This window comes from Delphinapterus leucas, chromosome 9 (genome assembly GCF_059928025.1).
Source record: "Delphinapterus leucas isolate spDelLeu-1000000601 "Yukka" chromosome 9, BTC_Dleu_Yukka2, whole genome shotgun sequence".
NCBI lineage: Eukaryota > Metazoa > Chordata > Mammalia > Artiodactyla > Monodontidae > Delphinapterus > Delphinapterus leucas.
In genome coordinates this window covers 44,778,581-44,802,636 of record NC_143137.1, presented here as the reverse complement: position 1 = coordinate 44,802,636, position 24,056 = coordinate 44,778,581, and the positions used below count along the sequence as shown (strand labels likewise).

General features: G+C 37.8%; 1 protein-coding gene across 3 annotated transcripts in view; it reads right to left on the bottom strand.

Moving 5' to 3' along the window:
* PDE1C (phosphodiesterase 1C) overlaps nucleotides 1–24,056 on the bottom strand; it is a 279,453-nt gene that overhangs the window by 28,361 nt on the left and 227,036 nt on the right. For 2 of the 3 annotated variants that reach the window (XM_089917542.1, XM_089917543.1), the window contains exon 16: nucleotides 20,032–20,109. In XM_089917542.1, coding sequence (XP_089773668.1) covers nucleotides 20,032–20,109 — 78 coding nt within the window. Of the gene's footprint in view, nucleotides 1–4,942; nucleotides 5,597–20,031; nucleotides 20,110–24,056 lie in introns of those variants that run through there. The other variant, XM_022583887.2, reaches the window with a different exon arrangement.

Here is a 24,056-nt window from a genome sequence, read left to right as displayed (position 1 = left end):
CTCATGTGGATCACACTGGAACAAGATAATTTTGTTTTTTCCATTATTTTGTGTTTCCATGTGCTAAAAAGATGCTGCAAGCAGAATGGCTTGCCTGGACAGAGGCAAAAGAAGGAATCTGCAAAAGGTATAAAAATGAGCGAAGAAAATAAGGAGAGAGAAAAAGTATGAAAAAGCGAGAGAATGCTTTGATTAGGTGGAGGGAGGAATCTGGTTGTACAGCGGGCACCAGAGTTGATAAAAACCTAACCGAGCTCTACAAATGAAAATAGCAAATATTTTAAAAAATTTTTTACAGCATATAAAATTTTATAAAAATATCATCAAAGCAAGAAAAAAGGAAAATTTATACAGTTCTATCTCTAGAATCAGTTACTGGACAATACCTATGGCTGTAGATTTTTACTATAAATCTATGCTTATTGGTGTGCGACTATATTCTGTACCATCACACATATATCCACTCAAAGACAAGGACACTAGTACACAAATACCTACCCCAAGACAGATCACCACAGAGAAGCAAAAACTGTACAAGGGTATGCCTCCAGGGCAATCTATTGAAAAGCCATTCCATAGCCATTGGGTTTTAATGGGCTTTATTTTAAATGAGTTCTCCTGCACTGTAACCTGACAGAGAAATGCTTCTGTTGTCCAAAAGCCAGCTTCCATGAAGATACATGGGTGAGGTTCAGCAAACATGACTAAAGCTGACCAAAGCTGACAGCCTCCAAGATGGCAATGACTGGCCTACTACAGCAAGCATTAAGCCCCAGAAATGGTGAGATCTCCCCAATGGAGGCTAAGTGTGCCCTGAGTGAGGTGAAGGGCCCACACACCACCCTTGGTTCAGTGGATGGCTATCTAGGCTGGCTTCAAGTTCATTTAGTGAAGCCAGCCATTGTCAGTGTCAGACCATTTCTGCTTGAGAACAGAAGCCAGAATAAATGTCAATTCATTTCAAATATGTCTGCCAATATTTTAAAGAAAAAAATGGATGAGATGGAGGGGCATTAGTTAAAATAATCAGGACTTAATAATGTTGAAATTGACTTTCATGAACCTTTCAGTCCAGGTCTCCCACTGCACCCCACTCTTGTTCAATGTAAAAACAAGATATTCTTTTGATGAAACAATCGTTGTTTATTGCAGATTTCCTGGAGGAGCATCCAGGCTTTTGCAAATGTCCAATGAAAACATCCAGAGGACTTCTTCCCATTTTCTAAACTTCCCTGGACCCAAATTCACTTATCAGATGAACCCTGTCTAATGTCCTACAGGCTCTGTTACCATTCTAATTCTGCCATCATCTCTGTGCCCACCAGTGTGTTTGATGAGAGGAAACCTTAACAACTGACATCTGGTCTTGGCAGATAATGTGTCTCTTGGTTCTCAGAGGGATATTTTATACAAATATTGTGCTGTTCATTACAAGTTTTTCAAGTTCATTTTCTAAATGATAATGAGGCCTTTAATCATGGATCACTATCAATGAATTACAAATATTACTTTCCACTTATTTACAAAGAAGAGCCAATATAACATCATTATTGCCACGTTATTTCTTTAACATCCAACTTTGCTGTGGTTCAGTACTATACCGACCATAATATTGGCAGAGCACTGATTCCCCATGCTGTACATATAGATGCTTTTACTCGCTTCAAGAAAGTCTATTTTGGATTTTAAATGTTACAACTTGGATTATAAATCAATCCACTGGTAATTGTGTCATCATTCCTTTTGGAAGTGAATTTTCATATAAATCTGTTTTGGTTTGTTTCTGTTTCTGTTTTTTCATTTGTTTGTTTTTCTTAAACCCAAAAACCATAGAGAAGTTTTATTTTCATAAACTTGGCACTGCTAATTTCCCCCATACTACTTGCAATTTCCTGTCCCTTATAATAAGCTATCTGTGTCACTAGGGTATGTCTGCACATACTTAGAAGATAAGCCTTTAGCAATACACTTGACATACAGAAGACGTTGAGTGCGTTTTCAGGTAAACTTGAACTTGGCACTCACAGGTGGCTAGTGGAATTCAGCTGGACGGTTCTGCATGTGTTTCCTGAACGCTGACTATATGCCAGGCACTGTGGTGGGCCAGTGGTGCAAATCCTTTTGGGATGTGTGGGAATCTTGCAATAAGAATGAAGTTTATTTCCTAAAATCCCCTTTATGGGGGACATAATGCTACATACATAGGTTTTAATCTCAGAATCTTCTCTATCTCATTATGAGAAAAAGATTTTGTGCCTTTTTTCTTTTGTTTTCCTCCTTATTCCATGGGGAATGTTATGAAGTCATTTCTACCATGTAAGTCTCTGCTGAAAGGTTAAGAATAGAAGAAAACATATTACATATTCTTCCTATCTATCTAAAGAAAATTGATCCATGACAGAAGTGACATTAAAAGACCAGCAACCTTACTCCTAAAATATGGATTACAAAATTGGTCTCCATCTTTTTATTTGCTGTCTCACATCTTGTGATAATAATGCTCTTTACTTTCTATTTTTCGTATTTACTAGAGGCATCACTTCAGGTGGAAAATATAATATAATGGCTTTAATTCTGCAAATGAAATGAACAGATGCACTAGATTGTTCTTTGGCTCTCAGATGTCTAGACATCATTTTATTAAGTATATCAGGTCCTAAATGGGATCCTGTCAGATGTCTTCAATGCTTTTTAAAAGCTCCAGGAATGAAATGCACATAGGAAGAAAATCCATTTGAATTTAATGGGTTAGAAATGAGTCTCTTACCTGCTGCCATAAACAACTAGGGCTCATAACCTAAGAAAGGTGGGCGTGAATAAAAGCTGGAACAAAGACCCGCCTATGGTTTGGTCATTATGGCAGCAAAACAAACTGCATCAACAAAACTTGGCTGTAGAGCTAGTTGGTGACATGGGAGCCCAAACTCAAGGGCTAACTCCATTTGTCACTTTCTACTCAGGGACATGTAGAACTGGTGGTTTGTCAATGGTGGGAATATCCCTAGCACTTTCCCCACATACCAGTTAATTCTTAACTCAGGTGTGTAAGCCTTTGCTTTTTAAGTGACAATGGAACACAGAGTAAGGTGTCACAATCTGTGCAATGGAAGAATGTGTCTTCCACTTCACTGCTCAACTTGGAGGAAGCTGTTTCAAGAGAATGGAAAGACCACAGCAAGTGAGCTAGAGCTCTGGAAATACTGTTCTTCCAGTCAATACTGTTGTCTTACCAGCTCCAGTATCAATTTATAGCACAGTAATACATTGTTTTTTATTTAAAAAAAGAGATAATTTTGCTTTTTTACTCAATGTCCCTTCAAAACACTTTCTAAGGGTTTAAAAATAAGAGTTACATGATGCTTTTGTTTTTCCACGCTGAGAGTTCCAAGCAGGGTGCTATCCTGAATAAAATTCTCTTCCCACCTTTTTCCAGCTAAATTAATGACTTAAAGCAAATGTAAAACATTTCCATCTTTATTGGTGCTAGAAAAAATGGCTATATTCCTATTTCTTTTTCAAATATTGTTTAATCTTGATTGAGTATAAAAGGGAAGCTGCACCTTTCTAGTTTGATTGGTTGCAAAGCTCTACATAGAAAAATACAGAATTGAAGTGAGGTCAAAAGTTCAGGTTCCAAGGTCAAGAACTGACATGCACTGGTTGTATTTCACTTCTATTTAAAACCACCTCAAAGAGCATAGTTTGCAAATCGATGTCCCATGCATTGAATGCAGTTAGTTCATAGGGATGTTTTCTTTGGCCAGCACTGTGTTTGTAAGTTTCTGAATTAGTTGCCAATATTAAAAAATTTGGAGGGGGTTTATACAAAATCTTAGGTATCTAGGACCCTCATTCCCACATAGCACTGATCCCGTAGCTGCCAGCCACTGCCCCCTTGGGGCAGTGCATGCCGTCCCCACTTCCCCCCTACTGCTCCTCACTGGCTCTCTGATACCCAGGCCCACGATGAATTGCTATTTATCGCAATCATTCTGATATTATAGCTTGCTGTACTCATTTACTTGACCTGCTGAGCTCCTGTTTTGAATTTGTGACCACATGACTTACTGTGGTCACTGCTAGGAAAACAGGAGGAGCAACAGAAAAATCTGTTATTACCAAGCAAAATGGAAATCTGATCTAAGAACCCTGCTCGAATATCAGTACACGACTGTGCACTCCACACCACAGAGTTCTCCAGATCTTTCTGTTGGGGAATATTTCAGTGAGACAAAAGGCCTGGTAGACGACATACACAGTCTCCTTTCTGTCTGAAGAAATACCAACATTTTGCCTTAGTACTGAGAGGAATTTTTAAATGTTTGCTTTTGTGTTTTCCATGTGGAAATTAAATCTGCAACGAGGAATAGAGTTAAGCCTACGGTCCAGCTCTCTCTCTCTTCCTATTTGTATTCCTCTTCCGCCACCAGCCTATTCATGTGATTTACCCTTAGGAAGGGCTCAAAGATTCCTCTGTGAACCACAATTCCATTTTAAGAATCAGTTTCATTCAAATCACAGCACTTAGATCCACAAAATTCCTTGACTTGCACTCCACTGGATCCCATTCTTGATTTGGTTTCAGGGGGCTGTATTTTTCGTCTCTTTCCCTGTGACATCCACTATACTTATTTTTGATTCGTGCTATTAATCATCTCCTATCTGGCATTTCTAAAGGCTCATTAAAATGAAAAAAAAATTATTGGACATATCTCCCTGATACTAATTCCCTTAGCACTTCCCTGAATAGAAAGAAGAACAAGTAGGTCAAACCATAAATATTCAAAAGAAGAGGACCAGCCAGTGGTAAAAATTTCAGTAACCACTTAGTCATGGATGCTACTCAGTGAAAACACTGGGTTTCCCACCTGAACAATATGGTCACGAGCTGAAACATTCAGGTTTGTATTAACGAATGCACAGGTAAATTAAGCATCAAATAAAGAAGAGGAAAATCTCCTTTTTTATAAAACAGAAAGTATTTCATATTATATAAATGGAAAGAAAAGCATGGGAACAATTTCTAAGTCTGAAAGAAAGCTGGAGAGAAAGAACATTCCTGACTCAGGAAAGGAACAACCAGAGACTGAAATCATCATCTTAGCTGCGATGAAGGCCAGCTTGGCTGCATCCACCATCAGCAACCAGTGCAAAAATAACAACACATAAAGAAATACAGTGGCAATTCCTGTCTGTGTGGCTTTCTCAGGCCTCTCTCGGCGTTTCCAGGATGTCCGTTCCCATCAGGCCAGACAGGTGCCTTGAAAGCCAGGGCATTAGCAAAGGATTTTGAGGAAGTCCCTTCATGTGTTGTTTCTGTTTGTGCAAAAATCGGAAGTTGTGTTGTTTGCTTGGGCTGGGGGGATTCCCCCAGAGTTCTAAGACCTCAAACCAGCTCCCAGAAAGTCATCTCCTGGGAGGAGATGGCATGAGAGAAGGCCAAGTGCAGGGGTGGGGCTTGTTTCTGAAAGTTGTACACCTTCCCCAGATACAGGTCTTTGTGGAAGGAGAAGAGAATGAAGAAGCTCAGCTAAAATGATGCAAGACATTGGCAGCCTCTCTTATTGTCTATGAGGTGTGTTTTACTCTTCTGAATCTGAAAAAAAGAAAAAGAAAAGTGTCAATGCTGCCTTTCCCCCCCTTCTCAACCCTCCAGGTCTGAGAAGAAAATCTGAGGGACAAAAAAAAGAGGGATCAATTACACATTTCAATGCTAGTCACTGCTGTCTCCTTTGTAACACAATCCTTCTATTCATAAAGGGGAAATCTCAGTGGAGAATTTTAAACACTGGTTACATTGGAAGCCTTAATAGTTGCTTTAAACTAAAGCATCAAATATTTGGTTCATGCAGTATGGGTTTTAAGACGCCTTATTTTGCAATCAGAATGACAGTGACTGCCAGATCTGATCTGGTCAATTTGCCTCAGGAGTTAGTGGGATTGGATTCATCTAATCCCAATCATTTCCATACCAAAGCAATGTTCCTCTATCAGGATTCATAGCTATCTGCAGGAAGATGTTCTGCCCCAGACTATAGACTCCTTGAAGGCAGGGAAAATATCTTTATAACTCTTTTTGCATGTAGTGCAATGCCTGACACACAGCATATGCTTAACAAATGCTTCCCCAAAAGATTCAAAGCAAGATGCACCCCAGCTGAAATCACTGTGCAAATGGATAAATCACCTGAAGTCTCTACGGGGCCTGGAGTGAGGTGGTGGAAGAAGACCAGGATTGAAACAGGACTAATGAATGGAAATAAACAACCTTGGATTTTCTTTTCACCTGGCTTATTCGATAACATGTAACCTCAACAGACTTGGACAGGATTTTAAAAAAGCAAACAAACATAAATTATTATGATTATGGTTGCTTCCCCTAAGTGCTGTGTGCTCTCCAAGTCAGCATGCCTCAGAGTGAGAGAGGATTCCCTCCTACGCAAGGTTCCAGAGGGACAGGAGACTTTAAAAAGAATAACATCATCATCTCCAGAAATGTTAGGAGTCATTAGAGGACAAGGAAATTTTCCATTCAACTTTAAAGACTAACACTCTCCTAAGTAAGACTTGGTCGAAATTAGGTACAAACCAGTTGGGAGACAGGAGAGCCCTTTCCGATCTATTGTAATTACGGTCAATTCTCAAATTTTCAGGGGCCACTGACCCAGACCTCCTGCGGTTCCTCTTTTTTCATTCTGGTCTTGTGAGTGTTTACTCTCCATTAGCACTTTCACCCATTTGGGAGAAATAACAGAAAAAAGAAAAACTTCTGGCCAATCACTTTACTCTGATTCTGGTAGGATCGGTGAGGGAAGTTGCCAGTTGCCTCACTGGAACTTGCCAGGGAGGGAAAGAGGTGAAACAAAAGCTGAAATCATGGATTAGAAATTTTCCATTGTTTCTGATTGTCTCTATGTAGTTTGGGCCACAAGGGAATTGCAAGACAGGGCCCCTTAGTGCTCTGGCCCTGTCATTATCAATTTGCGGTCATAGGTAATGAGACTCCTTTTAGATGGTCATTATAGTATTAATCACCTTAAGAGATGTCCCCAGGCCCTCACATATAAAACCCAATATATTGTTATGATGATATAAGGTTAATCTTTTACTAAATGATAGATTGGTCAGAAGGAAGTGAGGAGGGATAGCTGGAGATGGCTGACAAGGACCACTGTTACACCCAATGAGCTCCAATTTGCCAAGAAGGAAAGTGATGCACCTCCTGTGTCATATAGCCTGGGTTAGCAGAGGCCCGTTGTCCAGACTGTTGTGTCCCAGAGATGGAAGAGGTACATCCAGGGTGTGTGAATGGAACCCAAAGGCCCCTGAGAGGAGATCTTCCTCCCTTGCTAGTCATTGCTTATGGGTGAAATGGTGGAGTGGCCGGCTATGGAACTCTACGCCCCCCTCCTCGGCCTTCTGGTCAAGCGACAGAGGAAAGGAGTTGGTCAAGGAGTGGCGAAAAGGGGTAAATAAAGGCGGCCTGTATGTTTAAGCTGTGCCTGTGTTCACTGTCATTAAATACGACCAACATAAAAGAACAAGAGGCAGATACTCTGCAGCTGGGTCTGTGACCTGAGCGACTGTTCCCACCCTTCCCAAACACGTGCTTTCTCTAAAAAACTTCCTCTTAGGGCACTCACCCCTATGGTGACTAGTATCATATCTATCTGCAGGAAGATATTCTACCTCAGACCGTAGACTCCTTGAGGGCAGGGGAAATATCTTATTTATCTTGATAACTCCTCTTGAATGTAGTACAATACCTGACACACAGCATATGCTCAACAAATCATTAGTTTTTCATTGAAAGGAAGTGAACTGAATAAGCGTGAAGTGGATGGGACAGATAAAGGTGTAATGATGAATAGGAAGTCTCTCTCCAACCTTTTTCTAATCCTGACTTTCATAGTGTGACGTAAAAAGGAAATCATAATTACATTGATTTTACAATTTATTCAACAGCAAATTATGATATGTCAAAAATGTATACTCCTTATGAAGAAATAGCCCCACTGTGCATGGCTCTTTGTGGGACTAAGCTCCCAGAGAAAAGAGCACCTGCCATCCAGGTGGCTTTGACATGGTTTGTAAATCTCCTCACTCCACACTTCCTCTCCTAAACTTCAAATGGCATAGACTTGCTCTGTTGTGTTTTGGTTTCGTGTATATGTTTTCAATGTAAACCAAAATTGCATAAGCATTTAAAACAAAAATTGGGTAAGACTACGAAGTATATAAAAATGAGGATCTAAAAACAAAATGTGAGAAGTCACTCTGTATTGATCCGATTTACACGACTATTTTTGTTACAGCTGCTTTGAATTCCACTGATTGTTGGCTTGGCCACAAAAAGTGGTTAAACTCCCTCATCTTTTTAAGAGTGACTGATGAACTGAAATAGAAAATATCTTCACCCAACTTGAGAAAATTCAAGAAAATATCTAAATAAGTGCTACTTCCTCACCCGCCCCTGGAAGAAAGACTTCTCACATCTCATAGAGGGGTAGCCATGGGGGCTCTGAAGCCTGAAGTGTGTGGTGTATGAATTCACAGAAATGTATTTATTCTAAGGGAATGAATAGCAAAGAATGTTTCAGCAACTTAATTTAGAAAATAGGAGATGGAGACTTACAACAATGTGGCCTTACTCCTCCCTTCCCAGGCTATTCCTGAAGGTAAGTGGAGATGCTACAGAAAACCATTTGGTTTAAAGATAGTTGTTTTAAAAAGAGGCTTAAAGTTCGAGTTTGATTTGACTCTAAAAATGTGTTTAGCAATCATAATGTTTATTACTAGATCACAAGTTGACCATCTGTGAGGCAGGCCTCATAGAATCTGGCACTGGGTTTTAAAAACATCTGTAAACACTTTTATTTTTCATTTTCTTGGGTTTGATATTTTTACAGCCTGATTCAACTATCACCCAAGCTCAAAAGTAAGCTGACTTGGCTGAGCACAGAGCTGGGATTTAAATCAGATTTTCAAGTCCCAGAAACCCTTCCAGAGCTGCCTCTCTATGGAGTCAACTTTCGACGAAAACAACAAAGTGATACTGTAAGCAACAGAAAGAGTTGTAAAAGGCTAAATAGGAAAAAAACAAAACCCAGGGAAGAATAAGTGTGGTAAAACCAAACCCAATTTTAAATGTTGAGTAGTAGGATTTCTGTGGGGCTTATAAGCAGGTCTTGGTTTGGTTTTGTTTCTTAATAATGAGGAAATACTAAAAACAAAAAAACAAACATTATCTGAGAGATAGCTGTTAAGATTTACCCAGGCATTTTTTTCACTCTTCTAGGTCATAAGTGCAAGACAGGTATTTTAAATGGTTACCACCAAATACCACAACATATGCATCCATGCTTTCTCCTTGCCCCAAATGACAGAGGATATGATTATATTAGGATTATTCTATATTAATTTCACTGCATATAATACCAACGCTATAGCCCTGCTAAGATGGGTGGATTGTTGGATGGATGAATGGATGGATGATGGATGGACAGAATAAATAGATGATAGATAAATTTGTAGGAATATAACTTCCTGAAACCTTGCCTATGCCATCATTTCCTAAAATTTGCCCATTGGATCCAAATATAAAGAATAAGTACTGTACAAAGGGTAGTAGTTCTTAGGTTCAACCTTTGTGATTTTTCTTCATCTTTTCTTTTGATCCTTGGAATCTGTGCTATCACTGAGAATAATGATCCTCTTAACTTTTATTCTTTAACTTTGCTGGCTCCTCTCTTCCTTTATGTAGCATGGCTTTTCTTTCCAAACTTAAAATACGTGAATGTTTCCGTTCTTCTGTCCTACATTGTCCAAAGGTATTTTACTGCCATTCCTCTCTGTATTAAGAACCTAGTACTTTTTTTTTTTTTTGCGGTACTTGGGCCTCTCACTGTTGTGGCCTCTCCCGTTGTGGAGCACAGGCTCCAGACGCGCAGGCTCAGCAGCCATGGCTCACGGGCCCAGCCACTCCGCGGCATGTGGGATCTTCCCAGACTGGGGCACGAACCCGTGTCCCCTGCATCGGCAGGTGGACTCTCAACCACTGCGCCACCAGGGAAGCCCTGAATCTGCTATTTTTGAGGCTAACAAGAAACCAGAGATTAAGGAAGTCCTTCTGAGAAAGTTAAGTGAGGCTGGGATTTTAGGTCTGAAACATTCTGACTGCTCTTCGTGTTCTTCTCTATTTTATTAGTTCAGGAAAAACAATAAAAGATTCAAAATGAATGAAAGAAAAAAACAAACATTTATTCTCATGTTTTCACTGCAGCTCCAGGGTATAGAATAAAAATGGCATATATTGTAGAGGGCTAATACTTATCAAATACAGATATCATCACGTGGAGATGAGGCTGTCCTTTGGTGGAAAAGGCTAAGAATAAACACAAAGAAGATGCTTCAATACTTGCTTGACATTGCATTTTTAACAGCTCTCCTAGCTTGTGGGCGACTAGAAAAAAAAATGGCGTTAACAATGGAGACATCTCTGGCTCCTGGTTTTGGCACATATTTCAAAGGCGGCTGTTATTTTAAAGAATTTTTTTATAATGTTAATAGAGTTTCTTTTGACAAATGTATTGTTACTTGTGTTTCTCTGATCACTTGCAAAGAATCTGACAAAATACAATTTTTCTAGGGGGAGAACAGATAAATATTTATTTCATGAATACTAAAAAGTTAATTTTAATCCTGAACATCAGTATTAAGAAAAAAAGACAAATCACATTTCCCCAGTAGTTCAAAAATTGTAATCCTCTCTGTCAAACCAGGTTCCTTTAAAAATACAATGGTGGGCTTCCCTGGTGGCGTAGTGGATGAGAGTCCGCCTGCCGATGCAGGGGACACGGGTTCGTTCCCCGGTCCGGGAGGATCCCACATGCCACGGAGCGGCTGGGCCCGTGAGCCATGGCCGCTGAGCCTGCGCATCCGGAGCCTGTGCTCCGCAACGGGAGAGGCCGCAACAGTGAGAGGCCCGTGTACCGCAAAAAAAAAAAACAAAAAAAAAACAATGGTATATTAAGAGTGTAACGAAATGTCTAGAAGATAGAGTGAAACAATGAAAGCTTATACACCAATAATTGCAAGGGAAAAGTTGTTTAAAAATATTAATTTCGTCATTAACAAAGAGTACACAATATAGTTTTATGTGACATTTCTACTATGTAGTTATTTGGTAAGAGACTGGAATCTAAACAGCTATGTGAAAAGCATGAATTGACTTTAGAAGTTTTCTTTAGTAGAACACAATTTAATTATTTTAAACCCACCAATCTTACATTGTATTATATATATGTATATATACATAGATACACACACAATACATATATATATATACACAATATACATACATACATATATATGTATACACACACACACAATTTCAGTTGCTGTTTGATGCTACAAATGTGAATTTCAATAACACAAAACCTACAGGAAGATAATAATTGTTGCATGTCACCTTGTTCCTTTATAATCCACCATGAGGCTATGTATTATATACCCTCCTTAAAAAGCACAAGGATATTCACTGAACCTAAAACTATACTAAAAACACATGGGTTTGAAATGGATGATCGTAACCAAAAGAGCTAACTGTTCTGATTCACTGTGACTCATCAATGCTAGAGCCATGTGGATGTCAATGGCTTCTGTAGCTCCATGCTCTCAAGTGTATCATCCACAGCAAAAAGGAACAAAGAGATTTTCCGAGTTCACCCCACTTGACCACTTCCAACCCACGTATAATGGATTGGTTAATAGTTTTCCCCAAAATCCATCCAAAAAAATTATATTGGGCTTCAGTATTGCTGCACTCACAACTCTTGTTGGGCCAACCTACAGCATGGCTTCAAAAATCAATTAGAAAATGGCACTGAAGTATATAAATCAAAAATTTTAAGCAACAAAACCTTTTAGAATCTAATTAGGGGATCTTATCTAGATGCATAAGAATAACAGGCATCTAAAAACAATACTGCAATTCTCTCATACATTTATCAACTTTTTGTTGTTTTCCTTTGACAGGGACATTGCAGTGGAGGGTTAAGACACTTGGGTTATCACACTACTTGAGAAAATAAGGCATAAAATATTTTTAAAAGCAAATATTTCATGCCTCTTTCTTGCTAAACCACAGCATGTACTCACTGTTGATGCTCCATGTGTTGATACATATAAATATGTTAAGTAAATGGGTCACAAGAGTTTTCATGGACAAATGGCTAAGGGAAATGGGATATTAATCAGAACATGTGTTGTTATGATGGCTTATCTTAACTGGGACCCAGGGCGCTCCAGATGTTTGGTCCTTGTACACTCATGAAAAATAACCCATATGGATCCTAGATTCTCATGTGGAAGGCAATTCCTTCATTAAAGAAATAGACCTACATTTGTCAATACATAGAAGGCTACAGTGAGGTATCTTCCCAGAACTAAGAAATAATGTTATCCTCTGAGAAGGAAGCGAGTAAAAAATCCAAAGGACGGGATTAACTATTTGTAGAAACTACCTCAAGACAGTAGTGTTGACATCAGTGGCATAATCAATGGTGAAGTGTGTTGCAAATCAATCATTGCTAAAAACAGTTAAGCCCTACAGTCTTACAGGTTTAATTTTTAAAGTAAACTAGAAAGGACTCAAGGTTATTGTTATAGTGTAGCACCGTCTTGGGTATGAGAGAAAAGGACAGGGTACCAGCTAGTATCCCCAGAACTGTTCACCATCTTTGGCCTATTTTACCCACCAGTTCATGATCTGGGCATAATTTTGGGAGGTATGCAAAGCTTATGATAATATGTTAGGACAAGAAAATAAGAGAGAAAAAGTTTGAGGACTGTTGCCTTAAAAACAAAGAAGTTTCATCAAGATCAAGGTCCAGACATGCCATCAAGGATGACTGAAAATGAACAAGAATGAGAATCTACCCCAAGATATCAACATATCTGATACTGAATGTGAGATCCAAAAGGAGACTAGACATAAAAGGGGTGCCATGGAGGGCCGCCTCTTGCACTGTCTGTATCTAGTGTACACAAGATGGTCCCTATTCACTCTTCTTGGCAGATCCATCCCAATGGTAGAGACAGACATTTCAGGATATTCTACCTTGAAGTCACAATTCATCAACTAACTTCCCGTACATTATCAGCTTAGCAGGCAACTTTCTGATATGATTTGACTTCCCCAGTAGGTTTTCCTTTGGGAGAAAGAAACCGCTGACTGGCCAGTAGATGTGAGCATTCCAGTGTACATGAAGGATATATTTCACAGTAAACTAGCAATCAAAACCACACATTGGTCACAAGTATTCATTTTAGTGTCAACAAGTCTTCTACAGCATAATCCACCCTTCATTTACTGTCAAAGTGGAATTCCTTCATCTGACGATGTCAAAAATAAGAAGTCCATATACATGTGGATCTATTTCTAGACCCTCTATTCCACTCCACTGACCCATTTGTCTATCTCAATGCCAATACTATACTGCCTTGATTATTATAGCTTTATAAGTCTTGAAATCAGGCCTACATGTTTAGTCCTCCAATTTTTTCCTTCTTTTCCCAAGTTGCTTTGTCTATTCTGAGTGATTTGCATTTCCATATACATTTTAAAACCAGCATGTCAATTTCTACCCAAAAAGCCTCCTAGGATTTTAATTGAGATTGCATGAATCTATAGATCAATTTAGAAAGAACTTAAATTTCAACTATCTCTGGAAAATTCCCCAATATTTGGAAACTAAGAATATATTTCTAAATGATCCTTAGATCAATGTAGAAATTAAAATAAAATTAGAAAATATTTTGAGATGAATGTGAATAAAAATGCAACAAATCAGAGTTTGTGGCATGTTACTAAAATAGTATTTAGAGGGAAATATGCAGCATTAAAGGCCTATATTAGAAAAGGAAAAATATCTCAAATCAATGATATTAACTTCCACTTTAAGAAACTAGAAAAATAAGGCAAACCAAACCCAAAAGCAAGCAGAAGAGAGGAAATAATACAGATCAGATCAGAATCAATGAAATAGAAACAGAAAAACAATGGAAAATATTAATGACAATGATTAATAAAATTTATTAACCTCTAGCCAGACTGGTCAGGAAAAAAAGAGAGAATACACAAATCACCAATATAAAAAATGATAAAGACAACATCACTATAAATTCTATAGCTATTAAAAAGAAAATAAAACAATATGAACATCCTATGACAATGTAATTCCATTGTGACCTGTGAACATTCTTTGTATGACTTGAATCATTTTACATTTATTGGGACTTGCTTTACGTCCCAAAATGTAATCTATATTTATAAATGTCCTATGTGCACTTGAAAAGAATATGTATTCTCATACTGTGGGTGTTCTGGGAAGGCCAATTAAGTCAAGTTGGTTGATAATGTCATTCAAGTCTTCTTTTCCTCACTGATTTTATATATACTTAGCCTGTCGATGATTGAGAGAGGGATGTTAATTCTTCCAAATAGAATTGTGTATTAAAATTTTTTTACACTTCATTTCATGCATTTTGGTACATAAATGTAAAGGATTATTATATCCTCTTGATAAATAGACTTTATCATGAAATGAAACTCCTTTCTCTGGTGATAGTGTTTGCTATGAAATCTACTTTATCAGGTATTAATATAATCATGCAAGCTTTCTTTTGATTACTGTTAGCTTGGCACACCAATTTCCATCCTTTTATTTTTGGGTTTTTGTGTCTTTTAATATAAAGGCAGAATATACTTGGGTCTTACAATCTAAAAATTTCTGCCTTTTATTTGGGCTGTTTAGGCCATTTACATTTAATGTGATAACTGATATGCTTAGTGTTAAGTCTATATTCTTGCTATTTGTTTCCTATTTGTCTCATCTATTCTTTGTTCTTTTCTTATTCTTTTTCTACCTTTTTTGGATTAATTATTCTTATGATTCCATTTTATCTCTTTTGGCTTATTAGCTATATGTCATTATCTTGTTATTTTAGTAATTGCTTTAGAGTTTACAGTATATGCTCTTAATTTATCTCAATCTATTGGGTTGGCCAAAAACCCGAATGAACTTTTTGGCCAATCCAATACCTTCAATTGATATTATATCACTTCATGTATGATAGTAGAACTTTACAATAGCATATTTACATTTCTCCCCTTCTCACTTTTATGCTATTGCTGTCATACATTTTAGTTTTATATATGCTATAAACTCAGTAATATATTATTATTCTGTTCAAATAGTCAATTATTTAAATAGTCAAGATATTTAAATGATAAGAAAAAATATTGTATATTTATCCATCTAGTTACCATTTTTAGTGCTCCTCATTTCTTTGTGTGGATCCATATTTCCATCTGGCATATCCATCCTTCTGCTGTTCTTTAACATTTTTTGTAGTGTAGGTCTACCAGTAATGAATTCTTTCAGTTTTTAATATCTGAAAGATATTGCTGCTGGGTATAAAATTCTTGGTTGAATTTTTCCCCTTAGCACTTTAAAGATGTTGCTCCACCGTTTTCTCACTTGCATTGTTTCTGATGAGATATCTACTGTTATCCTTATCTTTGTTCATCTCTCCGTATGTATCTTTTTCTCTAGCTGTTTTTTAAATTTTTCTTTTCATTACTGGTTTGGAGTAATTTGATTATAATATGCTTTTGGTGTAATTTTCTTTATATTCCTTGTGCTTGTGTTTTATTGAGCTTCTTAAGTCTATGGACTTATAGTTTTCATCATTTGGCAAAATATTAGCCATTATTTCATCAAATATTCTTTCCTCCTTTCCCTCCTCTTTACTTTAGGGACTCCAATTACACATACATTAGGCTGTTTGAAGGTGTCTTACAACTCATTGATGCTCTTTACAATTTCTATTCTTGTTTTCTGTGCTTCATTTCAGATAGTTTCTATTGCTAATTCTCACTACTCTTTTCTTCCAAAATGTCTAATCATATCCAGTGTGTTTATCATTAATCCCATACAATATTATTTAGTTAATACCATCCAGTATATTTTTCATATCAGACACTGTAGTTTTCATCTCTAGACATTTGATCTTTTTTATATCTTTCATGTCTCTAAAACATATGGGCTACAGTTGTAAGAATTGTAAGAACGACTTGAATGCTCTTGTCTGCTAATTCTAACATCTGTTTCAGTTCTGGGTTGATTTCAATTAGTTGTTATTTTCCTCTTATTATTGGTAGTGTTTTCTTCCTTCTTTGCATGTCCAGTAAATTTTGATTGGATGTTAGATATTGTGAATTTTAGCTTGCTGGGAGTGTGTATACACACACACACACACACACACACACACACACGCTTTATCCTGGGATGCAGTTACTTGGAAACACTTTGATCCTCTTATATCTTGATTTTAAGATTCGTTAGGTGAGCCTAAAGCAACATTTAGCCTACAACTAATTATTCCCCTGCTAAGGCAAGACAATTATGAGTATTCTACGCAATTCCCTTTAAATTCCAATTCCCTTTAAATTATGAGGTATTCTAGTCTGGCTAGTAGGAATAGGCGCTTTTATTGCTCTGTGTGAAGTGTGAACATCAGGACTGTTCTTTCTAAACCTCTTGAATGGTTCTTTCCTGGTCTCAGGTGGTTTCCTCATTGAGAGTCAATTAGTACTCTGATGAATACTCTTCAGATTTCTAGAGTTCTATCTCTCTTCAGTTCTATCCTCTCTTGTGTTTTATCCCGTTAATTATAGCTGCCTTGGTATCCTTGGATCCTTAGTCAACTCCTCAACACAAGGAATCCATCAGGTCTGCCTGGAAACCCTCTCAATGCAGTAAGCTGAGGCAATCATCGGGCTTATTTCATTTGTTTCTTGTCTCTTAGAGAGCACTGTCTTCATTTCTTGATGCCCAATATTTCTTGATGTCTTCATTTCTTGAAAAACCATATGTTCTTCCACATATGTTGTCTTTTTTTAAAAATTGTTTCAGGTGGAAGGGTAAACCTAATTCTTGGTAGCCCTCTTTGCAGAAGCAGATGTCCATGGATTGTATTTTGTCCACTCCACTCTTCACAACTGACTTACATTTCATGAACTGACATCTTTAACATTCCAATTCCCAGAACATTCAATAAAGGAAAAATTTCTGCTGAACTCCCTCCCTGGGACTTGGTAAATAACCTTGCAGGGCCTAATTATAGAGAATCATTTGAGAGACACAAAGAGTGGCTATCTCTTATATCTCTGTTAATGTAGTCACGTAAAGTTAAGGGCAAATTCATATTTCTGGGCAACTATAAAAATTATAGCTATGCTGTTTCAAACATGACTAAAAACACACTGAAAATAATTCATTCATGTGGCACCCCACAAGTCTCCCAATGACAGTGTAAAAACTTAGCCTCTGAGGGAATCTTGGCTCAGAAACCTAGATCTTTTTATGTTAGTACATTTCTCCCTAAGAAACAAGGTATTTTCAAAGAGCATTCATTCTTTGAAGTCAGTTAGAAAATTAGTGCTGCAGGGTACTAAACAGTACTTTAGTAGCCTGACAGAGATAATGTACAACTGCAATGTGTTCATTTTGCCAGGATGTAATTTACCCTTTCAGCACATGTTCCTTCCTTCTGTGTGTGCCTCAGCTCATTGGAGTTTGGGAATAGCCAACTGTAGTCTAGTTTCCATTGAGTTTCTTTCTGAATGCATAGAATATTAAACTTCAAAACATAGTGGGTTTGATCACACTGGGCACCGAATTGTGCTTGGATACTCCCTTTCAAAAATTAGAGCTGGTTCCCAGGGGTTGGATTAAGGGTAGGAGCATTAAAAATAGTTAAATTGACTCTCTCAGGTCATCAGATGTAATAAGATCCGTTAAAAAGAAACGTTCAAAAAGTATCTGTTTGTTACTAGATAGTTTCTAAAAATCAATATATCTACTGATATGCATATCATTTAAAATTTTTTCTAAAGTAGAGAGTTTTAATGCAGTGGAGAAGGGGTATATGAAGCTGATCAAATTCTTTTCCACTTCATGCCACTAAGAAATAACTTTAGTCCTGATAGGATTTTGGGCTAAGATAACACAATTAACTAAAGCCCAATGATCTAAGTCCTGATGACACCAAAGCAATGATAATGACTGATGTCGTGTTAGCCCATCAATGAAATTAAAATACAAAGTTTTTCATGCCCAGACTTACAAGTATATGGACACACCAGACTCAATTTGAATCAGTGGAAGGTTGGAGTTATGGAGGGAAAAAGGATAGACATCAGAAAATGTCCCTTCTTTATTTACTGCATCCTGTTCACTACCCTATGGGATCAAGAATCCTGTTCATTAAATAATCAAGCTTTATGCTTATTTGTACAATAGAACAAAATATCTATTTCATCACTTCACCCCACCAAAAAAAAAACAGTTTAATTATTTAAAATACTGGTGATAATTCAGTTAAAAAAGACACAGGTAAAATAAAAGGGCGTAATGAAGGTGATAAAATTTAACCTACAATGCTCACATGAATACATTACAACAGTTATTTATAGCACAATACAAACATACAACAAGATTCAAGACCCCATGTTAAAGATCTGGGAATTGGTTTATTCTGGGCTTTTATACTGTAGGAATTCAGACGGGTCAGTCACTGGATATAGGATGGGTCAGGTGTCCAGGTGCTGGGTTTATAACTAACAGCATTCTCCTCTACTGTACATATTCTGGCTTGTGTTACCTTAACTTGGGTCTAATGATGTCTGGGACTTGAACAAACCTTACCCATAACAGAGTCTGGCTAAGAGACTGTCATTCTGAATCCTATTTTATCTCCATGTAATTCATGTCTTAGTCACAATTATTCAAGGAGGGTATGTATTAAGCAAGTGGTTTCCATTTGCATAAACAATTTGGTAAAAAAATTGGACATGTGTGTTCCCCAGATATTATGTGATAAGATACCTGGGGTGAGTTATTTGAATGATCTTCAAAGAAAGAACTGATTTCATGCATATGGGTAAAGAGAGCATATCACAATGGCTTAGAGATGAAAACTAAAGGCAGTTAGTTCTCTCTTTTTAACAGATGTATGAGTTGTATTCAAATTTCTTCTTACTCCTCAACCTGATTACCCTACATTTGTTCTTCTCTGACTAACCAAACCACTCAAAGAATAGCTTAGCATCTAATACAATGTCTGCAGGGAGGTATGGTTCAAAGAGTCTGAGACCCTAACAAAAACCACTTCCTAAAACTTTCATTTTTAGTTTAATATCACTTATATGTATGGGGGGATAACTAGGAATAAGCCCATGTTATAACTGAAACAGGAGGATTATATAAAAGGTGAGAGTAGTTTTCGCAATCTGATGGTCCAAAGTTTGGAGGGCAATATAATTTGAACTTTCAGATTTTATAAAGAATGGAATGCTATTTATGCAAAGTAAAAGCAGTGCTCATGAAGCCCATCACAATGTAGGTTCATTCTAACTGGTCTGGGATTGTCATCCAAAGCTTGCCTTTAAGATGTACTCTTGCTGACTAAACTGTATTCTACAGCTATGCACATCCTCCAGTATGTGGGCCTCCCAACATACTGATAACACTGAACAGATTTCTGTTTTTGTTCTTCCCCAAAATAATAACTCATTAAAGGTATAAAAAATTGAAAACTGAAAACATGGAACATTTCCCATTTACGCTGCATAATTCACAAAGACTTACATTCCATTCCATTATAATCAGCAAGCCCAGAATCAACTTTTCATAAAGTTTAAAATGAAAAATGGTAAGTGGGAAAAGAAAGAGTATAGAACTCATTTGTGATGGAGAAAGTATGGTGGAAGGGAAAAGATACAACAATAATTTGTAAATTATTGAAAAAGGGATAATAGTACTCTTTAAATGTAGTGAATGTTTTTTTTCAGGGTATAAGACTATATTAACAATTCCACACAATTGCAACTTCATGTGTAAATCTAACAAGCTTGCATTAAATTGCACAATTTATGGAAAAATATAATGGGAATTATGCTCTTACCATCTGTTTTCTTTGAATCATTTCTGACATTGGATTGATCCTTCTTGTCTGTCTTATTTTTATCATCTTTCAAGTCACCTGAAAGTAATAAACATGACAAACAGTACATGTATAAAGCTAACGGGGAAGTTATAGATATCTTTAAACCTGTCAAGGTAAAAAAAGAAAAAAAAACCACATAATTTTAGTCGTGAGGGGTTACATGTCTGAGTGTAAATATCAGGAAACTGGATTAGGTCCTGGAAATTAAGACTGAAAGTTCATGTTAAACAGGATTGTACTTAAGTCAATGGTGTTATTTTCCAAGGAAGGCAGTTCAGCTTTACTATTAGGCTGTGGAGTGAGGAAAAACCTGTGTTACTGTAAGTTATATCAATTAATAGCTACTATTTAACTTCTATGTGCTTTTCCTTATCTGCAAAATGGTGATAATAATACCTACTTTATAGGCATAATATAAGGATAAATGCATTTAAGGTATCGAATGTGCTATCTGGCATGTCACTCAATGACGGCTGTTATTCTAAAACAGAGCTGTAAATGGTACTTTAATTAATGAGCTTGTTGAAATGTAATATGTAAAAGTTAAAAAACACTATGCACACCAGTGTAGAGTGAACATGTGTCAAAAATTTATTTAATTCATTTATGAAGGAACCAGGAAGACAGTAAGGATGGTTCCAAGAGCATTTAAGGAAATGGATAGGGGCTTCCCTGGCGGTGCAGTGGTTGAGAGTCCACCTGCCGATGCAGGGGACGTGGGTTCGTGCCCCGGTCCGGGAAGATCCCACGTGCCACGGAGCGGCTGGGCCCGTGAGCCATGGCCGCTGAGCCTGCACTTCCGGAGCCTGTGCTCCGCAACGGGAGAGGCCACAGCAGTGAGAGGCCCGCGTACCGCAAAAAAAAAAAAAAAAAAAGGAAATGGATATTTCTAGGTATTTTAGAAATATATTAAAATAAGATTGCTAGGTTAGAGACGAAACTGGTTATGTCCTACAGGGTAATAAAACTATAACTGTTGGGGTTATCTCCTCTAGTAGTCAAGTACATAAGTCAAGTCAAGTCAAGTACATAACTTCACAGTACCTAGGCTTGAGCAAATAGTAAATGACAAAGTTAAACATAGTCGTGTTCTTCTAAAACAAACAAGGGGTCAGCAAATTATTGTCCGTGGGCCAATCTGGCTTGTTATCATTTTTGGAAATAAAGTTTTACTGGAACATAGCCACATCCATTCATTTATATAATGTCTGTAGTTGCTTTCCTGCTGCAATGGTAGAGTTGAATAGTTGCAGCAGAGACATGCAAAGCCAGGAATATTTATTATCTGGGCCTACACAGAAAAAGTTTGCTGACCCCTGCCTAAGACAGTTAAATAACCCTTGGGCAGGTCTTTTCGACAATACGCCAGTGTGACATTGAAAGGACATGGTATTTCTTCTCTCAGATTTCTTCTCAAGTTTCGGATATTTTTCTTACAAATCTTACTGATGGCGGCTTTCTTTTTAGCCTGCATAAAACCAAGAATAGATTACTACTAAATTACTGGCATTAATAAAGCAAAAAGACCCTAACAATTATTGCAGCCAGGAAGCGGGGAGCAGGGCCCAAGGCGGGAAGGGTACATTTATCTTTTCTACTTTCTTTGTGCCAGGCAGTGTGCTAAATGCTTTACATGCATCATTTCATTAAATTCTCATAGCAACCCCATTATGAAGGTATTATTATTGAAAGTAGACAAATTCGTCAAAGATTAATTCACTAAAGTGATCAATTTGCTGAATCACCAAATGACTGAGGATGTTTTCCAAGTTTGAGTTTTTCCTTGACTTCACTGCGGACACTCTGTCACACGCTGGTCGGGCCAGCTGTGTTGAGTGCAGTGGAATGCTCTCCTGAATGTGTTTCACACACTCTCAGGCTGCATCTCTGCCCCAAACTTTGCAAGAGTGTCTGCTGCTATATAGCAAAACTGCTCCTGTTGGCTACTTTAGATCTGGTTTAAGCCATTGATCTGACAAATGACCAACTGATCTTTCTACAAAGTGATTTTGCTTAAACATTAAATAGTCTTAAGCAAAAACCCACAGAATCATCTCTATCTTATGGCTCTGGAACCTAAAGCACAGATAAAGTAATTTACCATAACATACACAGATAGGTCTGATTCTAGAGGCCAAGCTCTCAAGTACTGTATTTTGCAACTTCCCTATGAAGCTTAAGTTCTAGATTTCAGACTTTCATTTACTGTTGCCATTTTTAAATGCCTTTGGCCTATAGATTTATATAGAAATGGTTACCCAAGGATAATTCAAGACCATTTTAGGTTACATTCTACAAAATAAGTAGTTTTAATGGAATTTGACAAATTTTAAGCTTGAGGGAAGGGGAGTCAACTCTGGCCACAGTGCCAGCAGGAGGAGTGTGAGTGAAGCACATGGTCATTGCACATTACCACTACCAATGGCCAAAATAGATGGATTCCTTTGGAAACCCCAAGGAACAGTTCAAGCACTGGGTTTTCCCTATTTTAAGGATGCCAGAAATGAACTCAAGGGTGATCCTGAGTCTTGTAGTCAAACTAATTCCCTACAGAAAAATGGTCTTTCTTTCCTCAATGAGACTTCACACCTCTAATGCACAATACTTTAAGGTTTCAGGGCTGCCCTGGACTGGAGCTTTACCCACAGCTGCAGCAGGGCCAGGGTGTCTTCCAGAGGTCAGGAGGAGTCGTCTGATGTGCTGGATGCTAGCCAGCAGCCTGTGGAAGCCTGCCTTCTCCTCAGTCAGGGTTGGGGAGGCTAAAGGGGAAAGTACCTTGATGGAGACCAAAGCTTAGGGGTTCCCATGACTGCTGATAGGGGACCAAATGTCTAGAACCACAATTAGCCAATATCCTTCATCTCCACCCTGGAAGTTATCTTGAGCGAGCACAAAGAAGGGTGCCGGGAAAGTGACACATGTTTGTTTGATGATGTTCCTTGAACAGAATCCATTAGGTAATTTCCCATGGGTTGAATATGGACTAACGGCTGATGTGAGCTGTTATTCAATAAACAGGGGGAAACAAAAGAGCCTTTCTGTGCAGTTATAAATCATTTTAATTAGGCTGCTGCAACCAAGTCCCGAACCACCATTAGCCTTTATTATTATTGCTCAAAATTGATTTCTTTTCCCACCTCTCATTTAATACTTAATTTTTAAAGGAAATGGTAGACTACTGCTTACTTTGGGAAATGAACGCAGTTGTGAGTCAATCCAGCCTAGCTGGAGGCTCAGGCTCCTGTTTTCTTTCAGGCACTCCCCTAACCATCTTCAAAATAAATTATTGCCACCTCTGCCCTCTCTGGGTATTTGTTCATACCTGTCTCGTAGAATGTATAACCTCCTTTGTGACCAGCATGTTTGTATTCATTGGTTTCTCTCCCTGACCAGACCAGGGGTTGGCAAACTATGGCCCATGAGCCAAACGTGGCCCCAGTGCCTGGTCATATAGGTCCCACAACCTGAAAACAGTTTTTAATATTATTAAATGGTTGAAAAAAGAGAAGGATATTTAATGACATGTGAAAATTTAAATTTTCATAAATAAAGTTTTATTGCAACATATCCATGCTCACTTGTTTACATGTTATCTGTGGCTGTTTTTGTACTAAAACAGGCGTGTTAAGTAGTTGCAACAGAAACGGTAGGGCTGCAAAGCGTAACATTTACTGTCTGGTTCTTTATAGAAAGAGTGTGCCAACCCCTGGAATAAACAGATTATAAGCTTCTTGTGGACAGTAGCTGGGTCTCAATATTCCTCCTACTTCCTACTCTCACCAACAGCACTGAACTGCGCAAATAAGGGCATGCTGGTTAAGGAATACAGAATTTGGACTCACATATTCCTATTTGACCTGAAATCTCTACTTAATGTTTGCTTGGCCTTAAGCAAGTGATTTAATCGTTCTGAGTCTCGGTTTCCTCACCTGCGAAATGGAAATGAGTATATCTACCTCATACAGTTGCTAGGGTTTTTAACT